At 45.8% G+C, this 20090-nt stretch overlaps 1 protein-coding gene across 1 annotated transcript in view; it reads right to left on the reverse strand.

Moving 5' to 3' along the window:
• Positions 1-20090, reverse strand: part of HK1 (hexokinase 1) — a 35836-nt gene that overhangs the window by 11756 nt on the left and 3990 nt on the right. The window contains exons 2-10 of the mRNA XM_017746364.1: positions 17443-17605; positions 12594-12742; positions 7762-7881; positions 5035-5130; positions 3744-3843; positions 3469-3652; positions 3106-3261; positions 1312-1545; positions 1-110 (exon numbers count right to left, since the gene is read on the reverse strand). Coding sequence (XP_017601853.1) covers positions 1-110; positions 1312-1545; positions 3106-3261; positions 3469-3652; positions 3744-3843; positions 5035-5130; positions 7762-7881; positions 12594-12742; positions 17443-17584 — 1291 coding nt within the window. The 5' untranslated portion in view covers positions 17585-17605. The remainder of the gene's footprint in view (positions 111-1311; positions 1546-3105; positions 3262-3468; positions 3653-3743; positions 3844-5034; positions 5131-7761; positions 7882-12593; positions 12743-17442; positions 17606-20090) is intronic.

Raw genomic sequence — 20090 nt, forward strand, 5'->3', positions numbered from 1 at the left:
CGGCCGTCACCATGGCCGCTCCCTTCCCGCTGCCGCTCTCCGACAGCAGGAACCGCACCTCCGAGTCAGGCACCAGGCGCCGCGTGGTTTTGTGCAAGCGCCGGGCGTACCTGTGGGGAGGAGAGGCTGCAAGCCCGGCCTCTGCACTGCCCACGCCCCAAAATCTGCACTGCATCCCCCCAAAATCTGCCCTGCCCACACCGACCCACTGCAAGGGGAATGGGGAGACTCACCATGCCCAAACTAGCTACAGCCTCCCAAGCAGAAAAACTAACAGGGAAGAGCAGTTCTTCCCTACAGCCTCCTTCCTCCTGAACTTCTAAGCAAAGCCAGAAAAATGCAGGGGAGAGCATCAGTCTCATCCCCTGAACCTGATCCTGGATGGGAGAAACTCCCTGGCTGCAATGCTGCTCCAACTCCTTCTCCTGGGGTCCTCTCCTGAACTTGCTGGTTTAGATGGTGTGGGTAGCAGTTAAGAAACCAACAGTGCCCAGTGTTTATTATCTTAACAATCCCCAGACCTTGCCCCGTCTGGAAGAGCGAGTCAAAACAGCATTCTCGGAAATTTTTTTGTTTGCTGAAATTTTATGGGTTTTTAAACGAAGGAAAATACCTTTTTCAATAAATAATGAGAAACTGGAAAAGAAACATTAGGCATATTTCTCCTTTCAGAAGTTCACCCACAAACATAATTTTCTGATTTCTACAAAAATCTATACAGCTGTTTCACTAAAAATGTAACTTTCAAGATGGGGGAAAACAAGACAAAGTCAGTTTGTTACAGGCCATGGAAATCTAAGCACCATTTCTTCCCCTCACCCCAGTTTTCAAGCGTATCTTCAGAAAAGACTGGCAAAAATAGGGTTCAGCATGGGCATTAAACTGGAAATGGAGATGAAGGTGAATTAATTTCCTCAGGTCTCCTCACAGCCCAATCAATGGGCACAAAGCAATGTTTTGTACAAAGAAACTCTCCTTCCAAGAGGTCTCTTGAGGATCCCTTAAGTTATCTATTCAAACCACCATAGTTTTCCCTGACATTGCAGTATCCAGTTACTCAGAGGTTTGGTTCTTTTCTGTGTGGTTTTGTCGGGTTTTTAGAATCTGACACAAATTTTTCACTTAAAAGATGTCTCCTTTCCCCCCTAAGCTCCCCAGCTCAGACCTAAACCCCCATGCCCATGCTTTGGGTTCATCATCTCACAGCCTGCCTGGGTGACGTCTTGGGATGACATGCTCACCATGCTCACCCCTTTGCAAACCAGAGCCCGTGGCAGGTGAAGTGTTAGTGGCAGGAGCAGAGGGACTCACTGTGGATGCATCTTGTAGAGGGACCCATCCACCCCCACGGTGGTCCGGAGGCGGCCGACCCCCTTGTTATCCCGCAGCTGGTTGAGGATGGCACCCAGGGTGGAGGCCACCAGGTTGGCTGAGCGGAAGGACACAATGGTGCAGACGTGCTGGACAGCGATGCAGTCCTCGTGGGACGGCTCCACCCCCAGCCGGGTCAGGATTTCTTTGGCTTTGTTCAAACCTTCTTTGCTCCTGCAAAGTAAAGGGGACTCCTTAGTGGGGATGTACTGGACTGCAGGACTGAGGTGCATCCAAACATAGGTGTCCCTGCCTGGGGTTTGAGAAGGTTAGAAAGAAAATTTCTTAGAGATCTGGACTAGAAAGCTTCATGAGGCTTGAAATAAAATGCTCTAAACATGCATTCATTCACAGATGGAAAAGCTTTCCATTAAAGCCTGGTGCAAACATGCCACCTACAAACAATGCAATTCCAGGTACTACAGCAGCCGCACTACAAGGAGGAACTGGAGAAATTAAAATGCTTTTTCATTACAGTGATGCTTTAAACTGCAAACAGCTTCTCTTGAGCATGAAGCATCAGCCCCACAATTCAGCACGGGCCTGAGCACACACCTAATCCCACACTCATTCCCTCACATGTCTCCATAAATTAAGCCCAGTGCAAAAAACAAAACCCTGAGCTAAGGTTGCCTAAGCAATTTCATGCTAACGGGTCTCTTTTCAGGCTTTTACAACCCCACTGAATCCCTGCCTCTTGCATTGCTTTTTTCCTCATTAGCACCCAGCCTGAGAGCAAAGCTTCTGGCAAAACTTCTCCTTGTCCAGCTCAGTCATTTCCCAGACAAAAACACAAGGAATATATCTTGTCATCCCTAACTATACTCCATACATCTTTTTAAGGACTCTTGCATCTTGCTAGCACTAGCCAGAAATTTGAGGCTGCACAGGAATGTTCCCCCTACTTATAACCAAAGTTAGGTTCAGGAAGCAAGGTGGGATTTCAGGGCAAATTTTTCCTCTTAATAACTGAATTTCTCAACAATTGCATTTTTCTCACTGCTGTTCAACATTACCTTGGTCCACGACACAGACCTCTGTGGTTAAGACAAATGAACACACACATTTAATGGAAAGTTGTTCAGGTAACATGGTCTGCAGGGACAGGAGTAAAATGTGGCAGGAGGAACAGGCATTACAGAAGTTACTGGCTGTTCCCCTAGTGTTGTACTTGCCATTTCAAAAAGAAAATCCAGCCCAATGACTATGGTACAAACTATCCCAGTGATGTGAATTTTAAAAACACGGGGGGAAGAGCCTGTAAGTACTGACCAAAGAGGTGATGACACTCCAAGAAACCAACTGGCACATAGCTCAGAGGTCACCGTGCAGCACCCGGCACTGCCTATGGGACTGAATGCTCTGCCTTGTCATGCTTGTTTTCTTTCTGCCCAGCAATCCCAGGGAAACAGCAAAGAGCAACACAAGTATTTGCTAGGAGGCACTAAGCCAATTCATTTTGTGAGCAGCGAGAGAGGTACTACAGCTCATACCCTGAAAGCTGCATGGACTGGCAGACTTTATAGTTCCTCCCAACACAGAAGAAGGGAGAAATCTTGGGGTGGAGGGCACAGACTGTCTGCTGAGGGTCCCCACACGCCAGCTCTGCACGGGCAGTAGAGGATGGCAGCCACCTCCAATGCAGCATGCCTTCCCACAATGCAAAGAGAGCAGGAAAATTAACATTCAGAGTTGCTGTGAAGTCCAAGGAGTGAAAAGGGACAGATTACTCACTTTTCAATGGCAGAAACATGCTTCGTCTCAAACTTCCCTTTGGTGAGAAGCTCAGGGGTGATTCTCCCCTCAAAGAGCAGCCCCTCCTTGGCCATCTTCACCAGGATGAGCCTTACAAGCTCCCCCATGTATAGCCCACTGACCATCTTCTCAAACCTGCAGGAGAGGACAGCAGTCACCCACAAATCCATGGACAACACTGGGAAGCAGGGCCCAGCTGTGCCACCATAAAGCCTGGCCCAGCCAGAGATTTGCTTCACCACAGGCAAAGCTTTATTGAACTGCAGAATCCCTAACACAAGTGGGAAATGGAGCACAGAGCAGAAAACAACAGAACAGTTCACAAATAACTGCCTCACTCACAGCTGCTTCCCAGGATTAAGGGATCCACGGTCGATCTCTCGATCAAACTCGGTCCTGATGTCTTCCAGCGAGCCATCATCTCCAAAGGCCCCCCACTCCGTGTTAATGCACATCCTGCCCTCATCCCCTTCCACCAGGTCGATGTGCCGCATCTCCTCCATGTAACAGGCATTGGTGCCAGTGCCTTGGGAAAAAGGACAGCAGAAGGTACTGACCAAGCTGGCCAGGCAAAGGCAGACAAGCCCCGCGCCCGCCACAGCCGCAACGAGCGTTACCAATGATCAAGCCAACTTCACAGCGCTGGTCATCAAAGCCACAGGTCATCATGGTCCCGACAGTGTCGTTCACAACAGCCATGATATCCGCATCATAGTCCTGGGGAGGAACAAAGCATTACTTGGACCTCTGGAAAACGCTGCTCATGTTCATCACCAGCCTGCTTTTAGCAAATAGTTTCACAAGGAACAGGAGATAAATCATCTGTCTGAATACCACAGCTCATCTTTTTAAATATTCCCTGTTCTGTCTGCCAGTTCCCCATCCCACGCGCCCAAGAAGGCAATGAGAGCAGACTAATGCAAGCAATGAAACAGCACTAGGATCACTCTAGAGAGCACAGGCCTGCTCTCACATAAGCGCACTTAGGCAGGAAAGAAAAGGGCTATACATGAGGGAGAAGGAACTTTGCACTGAAACATCATGGAACGATTTAGAGCAGTTGCTTGAGGAGTCAATCTAGAAAATACTTCTTACAGAATTCACTTAAACAATCTATGTGTTTTATATGAAGTGAAGATTTTAATACAAAAATAATGCGATTAAATAAATAACATGCAGACATTCCTTTCTGGGTGGAAATTCACTGTGTGGTTCTACCAAGTCTAATGATAGTAACTGACTCTAGTAATGTTGTTTGGTGACAGCAAAATTCAGGTTTCCTTAAGAGTCCACAACTGCCCAAAGAAAGCAAATACTGCCCAGTTTCCAATGAATTTTTGGAGGCTGAGTAATCAACATATCACCAGGCTGCAAGCATTATGCAAACCCTCTCATGCTCAGTGCCTTTTTATTTGTTTAAATCAGCAACCTGGTCACCTTAATTCTCTATAAAGTCAACAGTGAGAAACTCAGGGAGCAACAGCTCACTGAGCCTGAAATCCCCTTCTCTTCTACTCTGCTCCTCTCCTGCTCCCAAGCACAGCAGGTGCACAAGTGAGCTGAGCCCAGTCCATGAGACCAACTTTCTCAGGAATGGGACATGTTGGCGTCACTGAAAGGCCCCAGCACTGCCACATAGCACTTTTTCAGTTTTTGGAGAATGATAAAAATCACTGAAGGTTGCCAGTGAAAAGCCACAACACAGCAACTCAGTTCTCTGCTGTGAGGAAAATCACAGCTTCCACACAACAACTCTGACACGGCTTCATTTTTCCAGCAAACCCACACATTTCATGCAAGAAAGCAGAGTTCCACCACCACTCAGACCATCTGCTCAATGAGTGACATGAAGAGTGGTCCCTGGCAAAGCTGAGATACAGCTAAAAAAGAAAAAGAAGTGCAATTTACCCCACGTTTCTTGATGGCCTTGTTAAGCAGCCTCACGACATCTGCTCCCTCCACTCCGCTCGCTTTGAAGCGCTTTGTCCAGGTTATCAGAATACCCTGATAAAACAAGACAGCAACATTCAACAGGATGCAACCATAAGATACACACTGATCATTTCTCTTCCTTAAAAACGAGATTTTATACTTCAAATGAATCTTCAGACCTCTGTTCTTACATGACCTCTAACAGCCCAACCTGAGACAATTGGTGGTCTTAAGAGTCTAATTACAGTGAGCTGAAAGATAGAAAATTCTTTTCCCCTCCCTTGCTAGAAAATGGTGTGTTTGCATTTTGTATTTTCAGCCTACTCTTCTCCCTGCTACTCCTCGACAGTTTTTCTTGGAAAACCATTTAATCGTTTTGGGCATGGAAATAGACTGCTTTCAGAAAAAGCTGACTCTACAGGACTGACTACAGAGCAGGGATATGATATTGGTAGGTCCAGGATTTGGCTGCAGTGGGGATCAGGCTGCTGCACATTTACTGCCTGGAGTCCCATCTGTCTGGGCTTGTTTAACTGTGGGATCGTGTTTATGGGTTGAGGCAAATGAAAATACTGGAGATGTAACAATGCATGTCCCTATTTTACAGCACAGTTCAGAAAGAAAATCCTGGTATTGAATTCCTTGTCTGCAAACTTTCATAAAGAGCCTGCAAATACCCCAGGGTAACGACTACACTTATTTATTTGCTATTTACATAATGCCTGGCTGAATCAGAGCATTCAGTGTACAGGTAAATAATAACAAAAGAAAGAAAAGAGCATTGACAGTAATCAACTGACAGAAAGACAACTCAGACCAGCTCAGCTTTCCATACCCACCACAATATTCACATCTGTCACAACAGGAGTCCAAGAAGCTAAAAACCAGAAAAGCTGAAGCCTGTAGGCACAAGCAGCCATTGCCCAGGTGTGTGTTTGCCCATATCTCAGCTTAAAAATCAAATTTGCCCTCCAAACTGAGATAGCTACAGGGAACAGAAGGTCAGGGCAGCTCTTTCCAGACCAGGAGATACTCTCCTACCCCTAGACCACAAACTCAGTTTGTGTAAGTTTTGCCAATGTGCTGCCCTCATGGGCATCATTCAGAAGCCCATCAAAGCCCCATGCTGCTGTGCAGGGAAACTGTGGGCAAAGCCTGCTCTGCTGGCACAGCTTTCATGGGCAAAAGGGCGCCGTGCTTCACAAAACTTTTATAAGAAACTGGTCAAACCACAGTGGCAAAGAGCAGCTCCTCTCAGCATGACTGGCCACTGTGCTGGAAGGAATTTTTCCTTCACCAGCAAGGCCTTGGCAGCAGGAAGGAGCCCTTGGAATGCAGCAGGGTTGAGTGGGGCCCAACCATGTGGTGCCCATCTTATCACCCTTGGAGAAAACAGGGACTACCCTGCCTCCTTCTGCTTACCAAGCACAAGAAAACAGCACCCAGGCAAGCACAGCCTCACAGAAGCAGCAATCCAGGAACAAACCTGGCCCACAGAATCCAGAAAAAATGTATTTTTAAAACACTCAAAACACATCACCAAAACTGTCAATATTTTTTTGTTGTTGTTGGCTTTTTTTTTTAAGAGACAGCCTCCCTTGTCTCTTTACTATCCCGTTCCACTCTGCCACTGCTCAGGTGTCCCCAGGGCACCCCACATGCTGCCTGCCCCACACAAGCACAATTCCATCCCAGCTGGTTGGAGCAAACCAGCCCACAAACAAGCACCTTTCATCATGCAGCTAAGCAAACCTTCCCAAGGGCAACTCAACTTCACAACCACATCCCCAGCACGGCTCTGCTGTGGTCAGGAGCCTGAGCCTTACCATGCACGATGGCCAGATGGGAGAGCTGCCCCAAGATCAACTCATCTCTTCTAATGTGATGCAGTTAAAGGTCAGCACCCCTGGGTTCAGCTCTCAGCACTGCTCAAGAAGTATGAAATGTAATAAAAATCATGCCTCACCTGGCCCTCCTCAGCACCAGCATCTGAGGGGCTGTTGCACCAGGCAAACCTAGAGACCTGCAGGCTGGAGAAGCAGGTCGTGCTTTAACAGGGCAACCTCTCCGTGTTTTGTGCAGATTTAACTTTCCGCATTCATTTGCTACACTGTTGCCATGGCAATGCTGTACCGGGAGGCTGCTGAGTCATTTGTGGTACAACGAGCAAAAGGAGGAAAATACCACAGCATCCTTGGCATGGGAATCTCTCCAAGGCTGGTTATCCCCATCCCTTTGTAAAGCAGGCTGGTTCCAGGGGACCTGTCCGACTGCCCTCAGTGCCCAGCCAGTGGCACGGCTCAGGACTGTTGCTCGGCACGGACACCTGGATCCGGATCTGTGTGCACTTGCGAGGGTCAGCAAAACCTGAGCAAACCCTGCTGGGCTGGGTCCTTCCCAACCCCACCCTCTGCAGAGGTGAAAAAGGCTGCACAGGAGGCACGGAAAACCACTGCCATGTTTAGAGGGTAAACCATAACAGCAAGGAGCTCACGCAGAGGCAGCACAAAACATCAGATGCCTCCTCCTCATTTGTTACCCAGCTCTTTCAGGCAGAAACATAAACATAAACACAGTCTGACAGTGAAATATAATATTCATTTATCCCCAAAATGAGACCTGTCTGGGACACTGCTTTCATGGCAATGTTTTAATAACATGGCAGCTCTTTTGCATATTAAGAAAATTGTGAAATCTTCTTACCTCATCTAACTTAGATTGTCGACAAGGGAAGGAAAATGTAAACCCAACTGGCAGTTTCTTGTCTTTGATTTGTTGTTTCTCCATAAAGTCTCCCAGGCATTCAGCAACATGATCAAAAAGCTGTAAGAAAAGTATAAAACCACCATGAATATAGATACAGCTTGAGGGAGAAAATGTTTCAAACTCCATATGAAAACTGCTCTGAGTGAGAAGAAAGGAGAAAATAGCTCTCCATATTTTAAAGGATATATAAATGGCATAGCTATGAAAATACTCTGAAGCAGGGTATATTAACACCTTAATAACTAATACATTATGAAATACACTGTCCTTTTACACACCTAATTCTGCAGGCATATTTTACACCCATAAAAAACACTTCCTGAAACAAGAGGCTCAAGGCTCTTGAGTCTGCTGTAACCCTTCCACTTAACATTTGATGAGAACAAAAATGTTCTTTTAACCTTTCAATAACAGGAAGGAGCAAGTCAAAAGAACATTTGGGATCCAGTCCCACAGGAGGTTGAGCACTTTTACAGTGATGTAGAGAAGATAACATCTGCTTCACTCACGCATTGCTGAGACCAAAGAACCCAGCACTTTGCAGGAGCCACCCAAAAGAACATCATCTCTCAAATCTATTCCTAAAGCACACAACAAACAAACAAAAGGAAACCCAAGGGATTCATCTAAATATTTTCCATGCTACGAGAAACAACCCAAAACGGGGACATTTTTTGCGTTTTCTGAAAGGTCAGCTATGCAGGCAGCCTGCACCAGGCTTGGGGGTACCAACTCCCACCCAGCTGCCTCAATGGCACCTGTGACCATGGCACTATGTGTCCCTGCCAGCCAGGCCAGGAACCAGGGAGGCGCAAAGGCCTCTCACACTGAGCCATTTGGAAAGTCCCTCAGGTAGAGTGCAACGCTCAAAGCTGAAATCAAGCCTGAGCAACTGAAGCAACAAAAATACACATTTGTATTTACCAGCACCAGAAAGCCAGACATGCCTTCAACTGACCCATACCACAAATGGATGGCAAACTATTAACAAGTCACTGCCTGCCCCAGGAGATAACAGTGCTTCACATTTTAACTCCCTGAAAAACAAAGGCCCAAACAAAATAAATCCAATCCTATCTGCAGCATTGTTGGGATGAGAGAACATAATCTGCCCAGAAGACTGGGGATAACTGGGAGGGAGTACAAAAAGACATCTGTTGGTTCCAATTAGCCCACACAGCTTTATTAAGAACAATTAAGAGTCTTGGAGAGACAGGAATGTACTACAGACAGACTGCAGCAATTACAGATGATGAATATTTTGTCCTTCAAAGCAGGTCAAGAAGCAGTGTGTGTAATATTACAATTAAAGTGAACACCTTAAACTCATGCCTTAAATGAGGTCAGATTTGATTAAGGAAAAGTACAGTGGTTTCCCAGGGAGAATGTTGCCATTCATTGTCCTGGGCAAATCAAGGACATTTTTCTGAACCCACACAGAGAAACAACATGGGAATGCAATGTACACTGCTGCACTTCTGGAAGACAATTTTCAACTGTCCAGATGAGGGATGGAGGAAGAGGAGTTACGAAAAGAACTACAGTTAAGTAATAAAATATGGCAACTTCTCCAGGAGGAATACAGAAATAGCAGGAGTGTGTTCTGATCATGTTTTCCATCTGAAAGTATCTTGCTGAATACTCAATCCTACTAAACTTTCAGCTGCTTCCAGGATTACAAACAAAAAACCAGGGGCCAACCTCAAACCCCTCGGGAGTTCAGAAAGCAGGAAGCAGAAATGTTGACTGTGTATGTTGTTACAAAAATCCCTCTCATGCAACAAACTACGAATGCATAGAGAAAAGACGGGATCTGCTTTGTAAGTCTAAATGCAAAAAATTCCTGGGCATTCCCAATAGACTCCAAAAAGTCCGTGCACCTGCTGCGTTTGCCCACACAGTCCTGGCAGGACCTGCTGAAGCCCACCTATGTGAGTTAGCACTACACTGTAAGGGCAGACAAATGCAGTTAACTATTAGCCACAATTTGGACACTACAGGAGCTGTGTCTAGTCAGTGATGCACGGTCTGGCTGTGCTACTGTTGTTCATAAACCACAGAGGGAAGGCATGGCTCAAAAGCAGAAAAAAGACAGGCATTTATTAGTTTTGCTGCCACTGACACTGGTAAGATTTTTCCTAAAGAGACTCAAGGAAGCGTCTGTGTGTGCCCATGCCCATATTGACATCCAAACCTTACCAGTGCCAAATGACTCTGACTGGATAGTAGAGGCAACATATAAAGTTCCAGTAGAATTTCATTAAAGTAGGGACGGTGCACTGAGGAAAAATCCAAATCTTCTTTTACCCACAGATTTGCAGTAGGGAACAGTGTGAGCCAAATATTTTATCATATGTCAGAGAGATGGACAGAGTGAATGCCACAGACGAGAGGAAAGGACCTGTCTGATTTATAGAGCAACAGACCAGGCTTAATTCCCCTGACCATGAAGTTGCCTGCTCAAGCTGGGCTCCAAGAGGTCTCCACAAGGATGCATTTGGCCAGCAGACAGAAGACTTTGACAAGCAACTGAAGATCCAAGCTCAGGCTCAAGCCCCTCAATGGGGATGATTTAAGGAGCAAGGAAACCACAGTTTCAGATCAAGAGAACAGCCAAATCCATAAGCTACCCCCAGTGGTGGCAGAACACAAAGAGCAGCACCAAAATCAAGTCTCAGGCACATTCCCATTCACTGAGCTGACACAGGAGACAGGTTTCTTACAAATTTTAGACCTGCTATGACACTGCTGAAATCAACAAGAATTTTGCCCTTGACTTTGATAGGGAACTGTCCCTGACTGGCAAAGCTGTCAGCCCATGCCTGACAGATGAACAAAAATGGAAGTCTGAATGCCATGAAGTAGAAAATATCAAAACGAGCCATGCTAGTGAGACGTGAAGCCATAAATCACAATCCTTCAATAAGCTGATTATGCACTAAGCTTTAGGAGTGTAACTCAGCAAAGTTAATGGCACAGCTTGCTGGAAATCATTAGTAGCCTACCCCACACAGGCAGTTCAGTCCAAGTATTCCACAAATCTGGCTCAGACATTTCAGAAAACCTCAAGCATATACATCAGTCATTAGCACCCAGTCATCAGCTGCCTGTCTGCCTCCTGGGCATCCCCCATGCTTCCCTGTGAAGTCACACAGCAAGCACTAGATATTGTCATGGAACAACTTCAAATCCGGATGCTATTCTGATGACACTTCCAAGTTCTCCCCTTATTTTCCTGGTACTTAAATACTGTGCCCATGGCGTCAGGGGAAGCCTTGTTCTCCTTTCTTTCAGCTTAAAAGCCATGACAAAGACTATCAGCCTGAGCTCCACACTGCTGCTTCCCAACAGCCAAATGGCCTTTGGATATTGAAAAATGAAAACACAGATATGACAAAGACATGGAAAGAAAGCAGACCTGATGTCTCCCTTCCTGGCTTCTCCTTACCACCCTTATCATGTCTCCATCAAGAACCCCCTTAAGCCAGCTTGCCTTGCCTCCCCAGCACAGACACTTGGGTGTGCAGACAGCCCTGCTGCCTGTCAGTCTCCAGCTTCTGATACCCATTCATGGACAAGCAACCCTCTGCTCCCAACCTGCCTCTGAGCACCCCTGCCCTCACCAGCCACAGGCAGCTCAGCTCAGCTCCCCTCCAAAAACACCCTGTGGGAAAGCCACTGCGTGACCTTTTGGCCCAAATACAAAGCAATAAGGTTAGGAAAAGTCCTTCCAGGAAGGTTATTTTACTGCTGTGGTCCAGATATCACTGGAATGATAAAAGCAATGCTTTTATCAGTTCTATTGACAAGCACTAATTGCCATCTTACACTCATGGCTGCATGAGAATGCAGCAGCACTTATTACATACAGACAATAAAGGTATCAAGGTAACTACAGAAAATATATTAAAGGTAGAAATGCTGTTCCCATAATTTTTCTTTTTCTCCTCTTTTGTTTATTCTTCTGAAACAAACTTTAAGTTTCCTGCAGGTCTCATACTCCTAAACAGCACCTCATTCTACTTAAAAGTGTGAAAACCTTGCTGTTTCCAACAATGAAAATTACTTGTTTTGCCTTATGCTGACACCAAGACAAATCTGCCAGTGTAATCCACTTCCTGATCATAAAAAAAAAAAAAAAAAAAAAAAAAAAAAAAAAAAAAAAAAAAAATTCTTCCAAAGAACTCAATTTGAAGTCCAAGTGAATGGCTGGAAATATTTTCTATTCTTGGAACAGGGAAGACTGAAAAAAAAAAAGCCTTCCAATTATTCAGCAAAACTTATGTTGAAGCTGTGCCAAAACATTCTATCAGCTTCCCGTTATTTTTCTAATGTACTTGTACTTTTCATGAATGCTGAGTTGCTCAGACTGCCAGCACAGATATGTGGCTGTCATGGGGATTTCTATCCCTCATCTAACACTACAATTGCAGGGTTTGGTCATGTTTGTTGCTTACAAAGACTAAGTTGTTTTCCTGCTCTCCATTTGTATTCATGGAAAGTAAGTTCACTATAAAAGTCAGAATTTTTATTTCTAAGCCATCTTTTCCCTAACTTATCCAGAAGTCTCCCACATGATGACAGCAGGTCTGCAGCACCCGTGCATGCTCTGTTAAACTAAGTACTGCTTATTCATTTTCAGTATTAACACTGAAGTTCAGTTTGCATGCTGCAGGTACAACTGTTAAGATGTTAAGCTTATTCTTGTGGGAGGTTTCTAAAATCTAAGCAGCTAATCTTCAGAGAGACACCAAGGAAGAGATGCTTACCCGTGTTCCACTCCCGTGCATGATGTCTTCTGGGGTATTATAAATTTCACTTTCCATCTGCACCGTCTGCTTTTTTTCATGCGATACCTTTACCCGAAGAATTCGGAAGTAAGAACCACCAAGGTCCAGTGCAATGAAATCTCCTTTCTCTATGTGGAAAACAAGACACAAGTGATTAAAAATTGTATGCAACATAAATCTGGGAAACATCAAGCTCGGTTAAGTGCACCACCAAAGCAAATGCCCAGTCCCTACAGCAAGGAAGTTCCAGCTGCAGGACATCCACATGGATCTGATTCCATTGATCTGATTCCCCACAACTTAACATGAGCTTGTTGCAATGGCAATGCCAACCACCATTGATAGACAGGCAACTGCAATGAGGGTTTACCCGAAAAGAATCCAAAACAGTGGACAGTCTGTATCCAGATCTCATGATGAAGCTGGCAGAGCAAAGATCTCAGGAGAAAGACAAAAGAGATGCTGAAAATAGAGACAGTAAAATGAAGGGATGCCAGACCACTGACAAGCAGCCTTTTGCTGTAAATAAACCTGTGTCACTTTGGCAAATAGCATTGAGTGGTGGCTGCTCTAAAATCAACAAATTAAACACAGATATAATTAAAGTAGGAACCACCCCTTATCTCATGTCCAGAAAAGCTGAGAGTCACTGCAAACTGCAGACAGGTAAGAGAAGTCAGAGAAACAACAGCCTAAGAAACCAGCCCTGTACTGCTGCAGGAGTTACTCAGAAGTTGTGATGCCTTGCACAGAGCTCCTAATAAAAAAAAGGGAAATGTGGGGGGTACCTCCATCTCCCTCTGTGGTGGAGAGACATGAAGTCAAAGCAGTACCCTCCAATCTCCACAGACTCCAGAGCACAGCTCAGGCAACAGAGGCGCGTGGCCTGGCTATCTGAGGAATGACACCTTCAGCACCCCTGGAGACATATTTGACTGACCTGCTCATGCTATCTCACCTTATCAATGAGGGAGCAAAGACAGCGATTGTCAAAGTCTGCGAAAGGATAGTATTTAGGGAAGCAGTGTGCACAACTTTCTCACACAGGAGTGTGTGTCCAGGCTGCAGTTAATCACCAGGGCTCTTTGCAAGCATTTGTGTCTGTGCACAGCACCCCTGGGCTCACCGAGGCTGCTCAGAGGGCAGCAAAGCAGAGGCACATGGTGTTCTCTCATCCTGCTTCCTCATCAGCTGTGACTTTCAGAAGGCCATTCCTAACATCTCCATTTTTCCACTCCTACCTAAATTCAAACTGGAAAAACCTCTAGCAGCTGGGAAGATTGTTTTGACATGTTACCTAAAACACACTCAGCTCCCAGAGCTTTTTGACCCCAGACTGTCACCAAAATACCAGGTATGCAATTTATCTATGAGGATCTCCAGAGCCAGACTTGCCTCTGAGATTACTCTGTCCAATCTCATATCAAAACTCCTAAAGTCTGACCTAATGATCTGTTCCTCTTCATCACCCCACGCACCTCTGGGAGCCTCATCCCACTCAGAAAAGCTGATGAACTGGACAAGGTGTCCCTCAGGACAGGATCTTTAACAGAAACAGATCAAGAGAGGCAAAAACACACTGCAAATGTCCTTATGGTTTTCCAAGGTTACAGTGTAATAGAGAAGCAAAACACTGTCATGTGAGAAACCACAAACAATAAACTCCATACACAAAAACATAGCAAAATGACAGTGGGAGCCCACAACTTCTAATACACCTCTAATTTTACTGCACTGCAATGCAACTTCTCCTCCTTGCTGCTCAAGACATGGGCAAACCCAGTTTGCCAAAACACAGATCCTGCAGTGCTTCCCTACCTGTTTCTGAGCAGCGTGGCATTAAACACTGCTTTGCACCAGTACAAATGTCATTTAAAGCATGAACATAGACAAGCTGGAGATGCAGTTCCTTTTATTTGGCTCAGCATAAAAAATTCATAACCCCCTTCACTGCAGCACGTCCAGAAGTCAAACACTGACCACAAGTTTCTCATTAAGCCAAATACCCAAATAAGCTTTATCTTATGGGTATCATCTGTTGAGTGCAAGCCATTACCTCCAATCACTAATGGGAAAATCAACATTGGACCAGATGGCCCTTTTTCAAGCCTAAGTGCATACCTCAAACAAACACTACACTTCAGAAATATCTTCCCTGTAAATAAATTAACAGGTTAGGGTGTTTGATTTCCAGCACCATCAAGCTCATCGCAAGGTAAAAAATTATTAAGAATCATCCTTCACACTTTAAAAGATCTCTGAACTAGTGTAAAGCTTTCTGCATACAACTAGAGTTTTCTTTTAGAGTACTTAAGGAATTAAACCCAAAGTAGCAGCATTTAATCTGTGCTTTGTAACACCAAGGTGCAATCAAACCTGCTGTGAATTTATTTAGCGTTTGAAAGCATTTTGAGTTAGCTTGAGGTACCATTCTGGGCACTGTGGACAGAAAATTCTTATGGCTTTTGTGAATTAAACAACTCTGAATGAAGGGGGGAAAAAAACATGTTAACATCAACACCTCCAGAGTCTCCAGAATTACTGCTCACAAATTTCTTGTTGAAAAAGTACACAAGCAGAGATCTGAATCTAAACAACAGTATTTTTCTGAACAGTCAGCTCCCATAATAATAATTGAACTCAGAGGAAAGAGCTTACAAGGCAGTAATTAGAGACAGGCCAGAGAAAAGGGCAGGCTTTCAGCCTCTGGCTTTTACGGAGGGACAGCTGAAGGCAGAAATTGCCATCTTTGGACACATCAACACAGCCGCATCCGTGAGGGGCCCCCGGAACCCTTTGCAGGAAGAGGTAAGGGGGCTCTGCGTCTGTCCTGGCTGCATCTGTGCGACGGCCAGGCCAGACATGACAGGCACACACGGGTGAGTCAGGGAAAGAAATGCCACAACACCCCCTCACAGCAAATATTGCTCATACCTGGGGTCAGAACATAACCTTTCAGAGAAAGAATGGAACGGCTCTGCCTGCTTTTCTAACACCTATCCAAAGAGGCTCTCGCCACCTACACATACAGATCACCACTGAGTTCTATAGAAATTGTCCGGGGCAAAGCACTGCCTTGCTCTAATCCATACTGCAGAGCACTGCCAGCAGGGTGCCCAACCTGGACAGGCTAGCAGGAGCCAGGCGGGCACAGGATCAAGAACTGAGAGCTCTGTACACAATACATGAGGTTCTTTTTTAAGTAGGTGCGTAATGCATGATCTGAAATTAATGCCTTGACATACAGACATGCCTATGCTCAACCAGGGCTACTCACTGCTCTGGCTCATCCTCGGTCCCAGCAGTGTTCAGCAATCTCTCACATCTCTCCTGACCATGTGCAGATCCCTGTTCTCCTGTGCCATCTCTAAGTCTTCCCAGTTCATACAATGTAACAATTTTCAAAATTATTTGACTCACTGCAAGCAGTTCAGATTTGATACCCTGCAGAGCCTGACGAAGCAGGGAACTGGGGACAAGTCGCTACTCAACTGAACCCAAAACAAACATGAATGAAAAAAAAGGGATTTTGGAGCAAGTAGAAATGCTGGGATTCCACTCAAAAGCCCTCAAGTCACCTCACGTGCAAACCCTTAGTGCAACCTCTGCTGGTGACCCAGCTGTGCGTGGCAGCTTCTGGCTTTCTCAATAGGCTGCAAATTTCAACACAACATTTCAACATAACAGCCAGCAGTGCTAAATTAAGGGAAACACAGGATTCAAATACATTGTCCCTTTGGGTCTTTTTCAGACAGCAAATCACATCTCAATGAAATAGCTTAAGATGGCAGAAAGCAACAGCAAAGCAGAGCTATCAAAGAATTCCACCTGCCAGACGGCAGCACAAAGTTATACAAAGCATCTGGCCTCATGTTCTTTCACCAGTAAATTCTCATTTTTAACTCAAAAAAAGAAAGCCTCAAAATAGGTAATAACTCTGTTATGCAGTTCTTGCAATTTCTGCACACAGGTAGGCACCAAACTAGTTAGTTTGTGGTAGGCACGACAGTAGTTAAACAGCTACATGAGAGGGAAATCCAGTGTTACTACTAAATAATAAACACTATCATATAATGTTTATAAATATATTTAGATACACTATATATGGTATTTTTTACAAACATCTAGTATTTTATAAGTAATAACAATAAGTAAGAGAGGCAATCCTGGCCTCAATTACCAACACAACACCTTTTTGGTGTCTGGTAGCAGTTTGTGCCGCTTTTATCTGGTACAGTGGGCATGGAAAAAACAAGTCCTGCATTTAGATGGAAAAAGCTTAGCACACCAGAGCAGCAGCTCTGGAGCCACATGCTACAGCCTCCTCAAGGTCTGTGAGCTTTCCCCCAAGACAATCTGGAAGAGGAAGCTACAAAATGCAAAATGAATGCCAGGAAACTCAAATTCAGCCTGTAATGGTTCACACTTCCACTGGGGAAAAAGTAAGGAGAAGAGATGTTGAAGGAAACAGCAAATGACTAAATGACTTTAAGACTCTAGGTCACATGAGTGACGCATGAATCAAAAATCATTCTATGCAAAGTATTGATTGTTGGCAGACAGGCCCCAGAGTAAATGTACTGACTGATAGTGAATTGACTGCTAGAAGGGCCCTTCCATTGGCATCAAAACAGCTTTGACAAAGGAATCACAAAATCTTCCAGCATCTGCGGGAGCAGACCTGCACGCAAAGGGGAGACTGCCTTCGAAATGCTGTCTGGGCTTGCCAGGAAGTAAATCCCTCTTGTTCTTGGTCGCACATTGTGTATTTCTAACAGGTTTCCACAAAGCATACCATGTTTAATATGGAAAACACTCAGCTCCTTACCTGAACCATCAGGAATGGACCTCACAAACGTGGGAAGCATCTTCACTACGGCTGTTGGGTTAAAATCCCTGGAGAGGCCGTTCTTCATCTCTCTCCTGAAGCGAGCCATAACGTCCAACAGCGTTTCATCAGAGAGCCTCATGGCATAGAGGTACTTATCAATCTGGGAAAGACACACACCACCACGGAGTGAAAGGCTGCCCTGAGGTGCCCAAGCAGGGCTATATCTCTCCTTAATTGCAAGGATAATGTATAGCCCCAGCATGGCCCCAGGACTCTGGCCAAGCTGACAACACAGCCACATGCTTCATGCCTTATCTTCTCACTGAAATCATGGAAAATGTACAAGTCTAGGATCTACTGAGGTGAGCTCCATCCTACTGTTTTCCCAAGGCACCATCCAGTCCCACATCACTTTGCCTCCTCTTTTCCACACAAAACCATCTGCTCACAGCCTCAGACTACTACCTCCAGCCCTTGCCCCACTTCTCAGCTTTCCTGACTGTCCATGAGCTAAACAGCTGGAGCTAAAATCCCCTCTTTTGGCACCTTGTCCCAGCTGGGGTGATGCGGGTATCAGAGGTGCTTAGTGTTTAAAGCCTTACATTGGGAAGGACTTGCCACAGTAGTTTTGGGGCTACATCCCAGGCTGAGAAATTATTTTTATGTAGCAGACCATTTTCCCGATCCCACTCCAAAGCTGCAACAACCAGACGGTCTGGAAAGACAGAACTTGACTGTGGGCAGGTGGCACCTTCCTTCTCAAGACAAAATATCAAATTAAAAGTTGTTGACTTCTCCCCTGTGGCTTCCAATGACAGGAGCTTTCTTTACCTCCGTGGAAAAAGGAGGCAGCTCTAGTTTTCCAACAATATTGCTTTCCATAATTATTACAATCACCTTCACTGTCAGGAAGACTGAGAGATGCTTTGATGCCTGAAAAATACAACATAGCCTTGAGGGGTTCTTGCCAAACACACCTCCCACCGTTTTAACCTCAGTAGCTGGTCTATTCTTGCCTTGTTTCTTTACCTGCCTTGGAAACTTGGTTCTGCAAATGGCTCAGATCAAAACCACACCTTTGGGATCACTTTTGCTTGCAGCTTAGCAAGACTGAAAATATAAAGCCCTGCCCATGTTTTCTGTCCTCAGCAAAACTGGAAAAGCCACCTCATTTTAAAATCCAGGCCAGCTCTGTGCCAAGGCTCTGTGTGTCTCCTTGGCTGCTCTGGAAGCCTTGAGAGCAGCTCATCTCCAAGCTGGCATCACGTCTTACAAGACCAAGGCCACAATAAAACACTTTATGTGAAACATACATACACAAGTGCTCCATATACCAGGGACTTTGAGACGGAAGTGATGAATAACGCCCTTTACCAAGGAAATGCAATCAAAAGGTCATTAAACCCTAAACTGACCATAAAACCGGCACCAATTTAATTGCTCGTACAGAAAGTACTCCTGCCCATCTACTCAAGGTCTCACCAAAGCCAGCATCTCCCCGAGCCAGACACCCTCGGCCATGACCCAGCACTTATTTATACAGACAAGGAAGAAGGCATGGATGGTGCTGCTGGGCACAGCTACCCAGCCCAATCCTGAACCACAGGGCTGGGGGTCCCCCTACACCACAGGGGACACAGCCGGAGGCTGCACAAGCTGTGAACTTTTCAATGTCATTGCTTGCAGAGGAACAATACCATGATTGATAATACCACGATGAAATGAGACCATGCATTTTCCCCACAAACCGGTGACGTGACAGTGCAGGCGTACAGCTGAAGGGCAGAAGAGCTGAGCTCAGGTTCTCTGCAACAGAGGCCAAATGCAAGACCCAGGGCAGCATCCCCACATCCCAGCTGTGTCCTGTGCCACCCTCATGGACCGACAGCCCCTTCAGAGCAACAACCACAGCCAGCACTGACATCATTTCCCTCCAAGAATAAAAACCTGGATGGGATGTGCCCTCCCTGCAGCCCCAAACGCTGTGGGGATAGATGCAGAAGCTGGTGTCTGGCTAAGCAAAAAGGTCTCTCCTTCGTGGCAAACCCTGCTATGGTTTTTTTTAGCAGAGTGTGTAAAGCCATGATGTCAGAGCATGAGGATATTCCCTTTTAAAGGAGGGAGGGAACCAACCTCTTTTTCAGGCTGAGCTTTCAGCAGCCCACGCTGTCGCTCAGAGGGATGATTCCCCAGATCTCCCAGAGAAAGCTACAGTAAACATCACTCACAGTCAGACCTCACCGTGCAATTAATACACCCCTCTACAAAGCCCCACTGCTGCATCCTCCTCCCAAAACCAGGGCGGAAGGATTCCCGCTCACCGAAAGCCCTGTTGTGAACGCAGGCTGTGGCGTTTGCACAGTCAGGACTGACGAGCCCATTCTCCCCACCTCTGCCCCTGTGCTGCCCTCAGCAGCGAGGGAAAACGGGAGGGAGGGCTCTTTCTGCTCCCGTGAAAGACCAATGAGCGCTGTCAGCGCCCTTACATAATTGGGCTGGACCCTCCTGCACGCAGGGAGCATCGCGTTTCATGGCACCGAGGCCATCCATCTCCACCGCCGAGATTCCCGGGGCGGGGACACTGAACCCCTGCTTGAAAAAAAATCACTCCTATGTGTTACAGCTTCCAAAACCAGGAAAAATGG

The sequence above is a fragment of the Corvus brachyrhynchos genome, unplaced genomic scaffold (assembly GCF_000691975.1).
Source record: "Corvus brachyrhynchos isolate BGI_N302 unplaced genomic scaffold, ASM69197v1 scaffold279, whole genome shotgun sequence".
Taxonomy (NCBI): domain Eukaryota; kingdom Metazoa; phylum Chordata; class Aves; order Passeriformes; family Corvidae; genus Corvus; species Corvus brachyrhynchos.